This window comes from Cololabis saira, chromosome 6 (assembly GCF_033807715.1).
Source record: "Cololabis saira isolate AMF1-May2022 chromosome 6, fColSai1.1, whole genome shotgun sequence".
Classification (NCBI taxonomy): domain Eukaryota; kingdom Metazoa; phylum Chordata; class Actinopteri; order Beloniformes; family Belonidae; genus Cololabis; species Cololabis saira.
The window spans coordinates 13,323,725-13,330,000 of NC_084592.1; the positions used below are offsets into that span (position 1 = coordinate 13,323,725).

Genomic DNA, 6,276 nt, shown 5'->3' on the forward strand with positions numbered 1-6,276 from the left:
TTTTTTTTTGTTTTTTTTTAAGGAATCTTTCTTTAGTTGTTGATACGCTGTAGTTACAATGATACATGGACCAACGGTCTGACTGACTGTCCTCATCATAACCGGAGGCCATCCTAATCGATAATAGATCAATGACCTCAAGACAAGATGTGATGAGGTCCTTTCATTTCCCCGTGATCTTTATTTTCACGTTAACTCTAAGCGTCCTCTCTGGGTTCCAGGGTCACCACCGGGAGGTGTGGTGTCTGGGCATCAGCCCCAACGGAGACCACATCGTGTCTTCCTCTCACGACAAGTCCCTGCGTCTGTGGGAGCGGACCCGGGAGCCCGTCATCCTGGAGGAGGAGCGGGAGATGGTGAGGGACGGGAGCCGCGGCGTATATTCACACGCGCAGCTGCTTCACGTCTAATTGATGCTGTTTTCGCAGGAGAGGGAAGCAGAGTTTGAGGAGAGCATGGCCAAAGGAGACGCACCGGTGGTAAGTGTGTCTTTGCAGTTTCCAGCTTTCACAAAAAGTCTTTTTATGTTTTCTCTGGCATTTACTGCATTTACTACACTGGTTGTTTAGTTTTTTTGACAAGGTCGCTGCACATCAAAGATAAGATATCAGCCAAACTTCTGCTTACATTTGCTGTTCTTGATGCTTTTAGACTTTAGACTCTTCTCCCCCAGCATCCTGACTTCCTGTTTGAATCAAATAAAAAGGCAGGAGGTTAATATGTATATTTTCTGCAGGTACCTGGAGAGACGGAAGGAGAGGCGGCTCCTGCCGGCAAGAAGACCATCGAGACGGTCAAATCTGTGAGTGTTGGGCCTTAAAAGGCATCCACGCGGTAACGGGATGATTTCAGGGTGCAGTTCAGTCTGAGCTCCATGTTCCTGAGCTGAAAGTAGCGGCTTCTAAATGTTGATGTATAAATATATCTGGACATGGTTGAAAACAGGGGCTATATAAATACATTGAAAAATATTTATACTTCTACATGGAAAGAAAATGTATTTTTGTATAAAAATAACAATAAAAAATGTATTTTTGTATTGTTATTTTTGTATAAAATGTATTTTTTTGTATAATGAATAATTTTACACTATTCTGTTTTACAAAGTAGTTTTCTTGATTCAAGACCAGGCATTGTCCTCTGCTATTAGATGTTTATAAAACACAAACTAATGAGGGAATCTCAACAACTAACTAACAAGTAACAGACCAAACTGTGTAGAACTGAGGAGACAGAGACATGCCAGATAGAGAGAGAGGAAGAATTTCAGACGCAACAAGACAGAATGCATGTGTGTAGGTAAAAAGGAAGAAGGCAGAATAGTGAGAATGCAGGGAGTAAGGGTGGAGGAGCTGCAGAAGAGCCGCTGAAGGAGTTCTGATACCTGGTTTCAGCTGTTAAGAGCTGTGGAGAGGGTACAAAAGAGGAGAAGAAGAGAGCGTAGACAGGCTGGAAAAAGTGTTGGCACTTATTTGCGATAGAAGAGTAGCAACCAGAGAAAAGATTTACAAGATGGTGACAAGGCCAGACGTGAATGTAGCTTATGGCGCTTATCCACTAGTACCTACTCAGCGCGCCCTGACTTGGGATCCCTCGTCCAGCCTCCACTCGCCTCTTCCCTGTTTGTTTTCAACACCCAGATGAGAAGTAGGAGGTTGGAGTGAAGCTGCTGTGACGTATTTGATTGTGTATATAAACGGAGAAGACAACAACACTAAAGATGTAGAACCTGGAGGAGATGATAGATGTGCTGCTGGGTCTGTGGCTTGTGTTTGATATCAAGTTAAAAAATAAGAGTGAGAGAAGATTCAAGCGGCTACGCTTTTTTTTTTTTTTTGTTCGTGATGAGAAATCAGCTGGAGCCGCGAGCATCTATGAAGTGACAGAGCTCCTGGTAGATCTGGTCGTTCCTTATCACCCGTCTAGATCCCTTTTTAATTCTCTCCTCAGCACCAGGTTTATGAACATCTGCACCTCAGAGTTGGATCACCAAACAGACTTTTTGCGCTGCCATTGCCTGAAGAGCCGCGAGTCTCTCGCGCTGACTCCCGCTTCCTGATTCAAACGTCTGACAGCCCCGCCCCCCGACCAATCAGTGGCGTGTATCGTGATGATGTCAGATACAGGGCCGATACACGCTTAGAACTAGTACAGAATAGGTACAGAAAAGATATCTACTTGGCCAGCCTTTACCCGTCTCGGCCCGTAGTGGAGAAGCGCAAAACGGGGGCGTGGTGAGTAGAAGCGAGCTGAGTAAGTACTAGTGGAAAAGTGCCATTAGAGGCAGCAGTGTGGTACCGACCAGGTGGCAGGAAGCAGACCTGGAGGTGTTTTGGAGGGAAGAGACGGGTAGGATTGAGAACATCTGAGGACCAACTGGGGGGGCACGTCTTGGAGAAGAAGTAAGAGAGGCTAAACTGAGCGCGGTAGGAGGATGCTGGAGGCCGAGGAGATCAGATGATGACATTTCATACTTATTTTAATATATCTATATTTGTATTTACTTCATATGTTGATAGTCAGGTGATGGTCCTCATTATATTCAGTCATACGTGGTCTTGATTATTTTTCCATTCAAAGATACTCCTTGTGGTGCTCCCACACTCCCACAGCCTCTGACATCTCTGACACACATTTATCTGTCTACATGGGCTGGATTAAATGGGGCTGGAAGACCCTCACAGTAGACGTTTAGGTGGTAAACGCTACAGATGAGCAGGTTTACACGTTCTGTGCTGATGTTGTCGTGGTATTACCGTGCAGGCAGAGCGAATCATGGAGGCTCTGGAGCTTTACAAGGACGAGGCCAGGAAGATGGAGGAGCACAAGTACGCCTGCGAGAGAGCCGACAAAGAGGTACACATGTCTTTCAGTCCATAGAAATCCCCAAACATCATGTTTTCTATAAATCTGATGTCCTGCAGTTCCAACTATACAGTAATTTGCCATCAGTGTTAAGATTTCTAAGACAAATTTACAACTGATTCATGTTTCCGTAGCTCCCTCCCCCGAAGCCCAACCCCATTCTAGTGGCGTTTGGAAATATCTCGGTAAGTGACGCCGTTGTGATTTCCAGCACTTATTCATATCGTTTATGGAAAAATACACCCAAGTTGCACCGTTTGTGAAAATGTTATCACTAAATCTGTTACTGTGCTTCCTGTAGCCGCCTCGCTACGTGTTAGAGGTCATAAAGAAGGTCAGATCGAGGTAAGACGACGCCACAGCCGTCCGCCCGTGATGTTTAGTGCAGTTAACCGCTCTAAACACTTGTGTGTCTTGTGTCCACCAGCGAGCTGGAGGTTTCCCTGCTGGTGCTGCCGTTCCCTTACGTCCCTGAGCTGCTGAAACTCTTCAGCAGCTTCATCCAGCAGGGCCTGGAGGTGGAGCTCGTCTGCCGCTGCCTGTTCTTCCTCCTCAAGTGAGACCTACTTGTCTACGTGTATTCAAGATTTAGACGTGTGATTGTAGGAATCTGCTGCTGGTAGTTCTAGCTCGGTGTGATCAGGAAAGGGCTGACGTCCGTTTGTTTCCAGGATCCACTTCGGGCAGATCACCAGTAACCAGATGCTGGTGTCCGTCATGGACGAGCTGCGGACGAACACGCTCTCCAAAGTCCGCGGCATCAGAGTAAGTAGCGAGGAAAGGTGTCTTCAGTATTCACATTCATTACTAGGGGTGTAACAATATATCGTGCCACGAAATTTCGCGATACAAAAACGTCACGATACGTGTCGTGGAGGTGACAACCTGTATCGCGATATTGGATTATTAATATTAATCTATTGTGTTGACTAGAAACGCGCATCTGACCGCGGCCGCAGCCGCGACCGCGACCGCGCGGACCAAAATCTTACTCCGCTCACAAGAAACTAGTCCCGTTTTGCGGTCCTGTTTTGAGCTCTGAACCTTTACTTATTTAAGTCTGGTGTAGAGTTAAGCCTTACCTTATTAAATTAAACCTTTTTGGGGTCGTGAGTAGGATAAACACGGGACAACTTCTGCGTGAGTTTGCGTGTACTTCAATGTCCGCTCAACAGCGTAGGATTTCAGAACATCAACACAACACCTAGTGCTGTATCACTCCGCCCAATCTAAAACATACTAACAACTGACATACTGACTAGTGTAATTATAGTCCCTGATTTACAGAATATAAAGAATATATTTATAAAATAATGAACCCTGAATTACCAAAATAACCTTAATAAAAATAAATCTCCTCTTACACTTATAAGGTGAACATGAATCAATCTTTTTTATGATGTAAAATTGTATGTATTTATTTACTTTTATTTATTTATTCAATTTTAGTTGTTAAATTTCTGGAAAAGAAAAAAGTCAAATCATACATGAGAGAAACTATTCAGTTTGTGGCAAAATATTTGTACTTGTATGAAACTGAAGATGCATAATGCAAACCTGACATTTACTTTTAGTTCAGTTTGTGGAAAATGGTTGGCCTGGCTTTCTCTTTAAAACTTAAACAGTTATAAAGCATTACAAACTGTAACAGTAGGGCAAACACACAGCATTGTTTTGTATTATGTGTCTTTCAAATAAAAGACCATTTTTTCCAGTCATATGTTCCTCTATCAAGGTTGTTAAAAAATACTGCTATAATATCGTATCGTATCGTTATCGTGACCTCAATATCGTGTATCGTACCGTATCGTGAGATTAGTGTATCGTTACACCCCTATTCATTACTCAGGTAGAAGTATAGATACTAGAGTTTAAAAATACTCCTGTAGAAGTTGAAGTATCAACTCAAGTTTTTTACTCAGGTAAAAGTATAAAAGTACTGGTTTTAAAACTACTTAAAGTATAAAAGTAAAAGTAATGTAGGGGGAAAAAAGCCATTAAGGACAAAAGCCATTGAAAATGAATGTATCTTAGTATAATGCAAATATATTAAAGAACCATATATGTGTACTATTGAGCATTAACGTGTGTTTCAGAGAGCAGGAGATATGATGACTAGTTGCCTATAAGTATTGTAATGGTGCAAAAAGTCAAACTTCAGAGGCATGTTATCATTTATCCTAACCTTTATTGGAATGTACATCCAAGTTTAGTTGCAGGAATCTGAGGGAACGGATGTAAGAACAAAACTGGACAAGAACATCTGAAACAACCACAACCAAATTCACTCTATCCGGACGGAGCAATTTAACTGGATAGTTTTTTTTTAAAGGCCGAAATGAAATAGAGTAACAAGGCTGTTTTTAAAATGTAAGGAGTAAAAAGTACAGATAATTGCGTGAAAATGTAAGGAGTAAAAGTAAAAAGTCGTCTGAAAAATAATTACTCCAGTGAAGTATAGATAACCAAAATTTCTACTTAAGTAAGGTAACGAAGTATTTGTACTTCGTTACTTGACACCTCTGGTAGCGACCCGCCCCCACGCCCGTCTGCTCACCTCGTCCCGCGTTCCCTGTGTTGCAGGACGTGATGGGCTTCAACAGCGCCGGCCTGCAGTTCCTCCAGCGGGAGATCGAGAGCAAAGAAGACGTGATGTTCTTCGCTGAAGCAACCGGGCAACTGAAAGACAAGAAGAGGAGGAAGAAGAAGAGAGAGAAGGCCGTCCTGACCATTGCTTAATCTACGATGAACATTTTTTTTTAAATATTTTTTGAGTCAAACCCCACCTGCCATCTCTCCATCTTTATGTGACTATCACACCTGGTGGATTCCACTTGGGGCTCTTGTACGTTCCCACATCCCGATGTACCCCGCTGTTAATCACTGACTCGTGTTATTTTTCAAATAAACGCTCTGAGGTTTTCTCAGTATGTCAGCATTTTATTTTGACTAAATGAATCTTCCACCAGAGACACAGCAGTCGCTACACAGTTAAGCTTTAGCTAGATTAACATCACGGTCACCACACGTCTTGATTTAAGGTCGTTTCCGCCTCACAAGTCCAACGGGACCCGCTCAGGATCCGGATAAAGACGGCCTGGACTCGGCAGGAGCTCTGAAAGCTGTCAGACGAGCGAGAGCCCGACCACCGGGGTGTCACCGCCACGACCCGCGCCCCGGTTCCAGTTCCACCCGCCGCTGAAACCAGGGAGATTACGCTTGACTTTACGGCCCCCGTAACTTAGCCTGGATTTATTATCCCGAGCGCCGTCCGATGTGGTAAACATGTTTTATATGTGCAGACGTGAGAAATAAAGTACGACCTCCTTCAGGTCTTAGGTTTAAATATCAGGATGTAAAAAAAGCTCCTCGCTGGGTCTTAAAAGTAGATAAATACAAGCCCAGAAAAGC

At 43.5% G+C, this 6,276-nt stretch overlaps 1 protein-coding gene across 1 annotated transcript in view; it reads left to right on the forward strand.

Moving 5' to 3' along the window:
- The window catches only part of wdr3 (WD repeat domain 3), a 35,146-nt gene extending 29,359 nt beyond the window's left edge, over positions 1-5,787 (forward strand). The window contains exons 19-27 of the mRNA XM_061724405.1: positions 222-356; positions 429-479; positions 737-802; positions 2,764-2,856; positions 3,000-3,050; positions 3,167-3,210; positions 3,293-3,421; positions 3,537-3,630; positions 5,449-5,787. Coding sequence (XP_061580389.1) covers positions 222-356; positions 429-479; positions 737-802; positions 2,764-2,856; positions 3,000-3,050; positions 3,167-3,210; positions 3,293-3,421; positions 3,537-3,630; positions 5,449-5,604 — 819 coding nt within the window. The 3' untranslated portion in view covers positions 5,605-5,787. The remainder of the gene's footprint in view (positions 1-221; positions 357-428; positions 480-736; positions 803-2,763; positions 2,857-2,999; positions 3,051-3,166; positions 3,211-3,292; positions 3,422-3,536; positions 3,631-5,448) is intronic.
- The last annotated feature ends 489 nt before the right edge of the window (positions 5,788-6,276 follow it).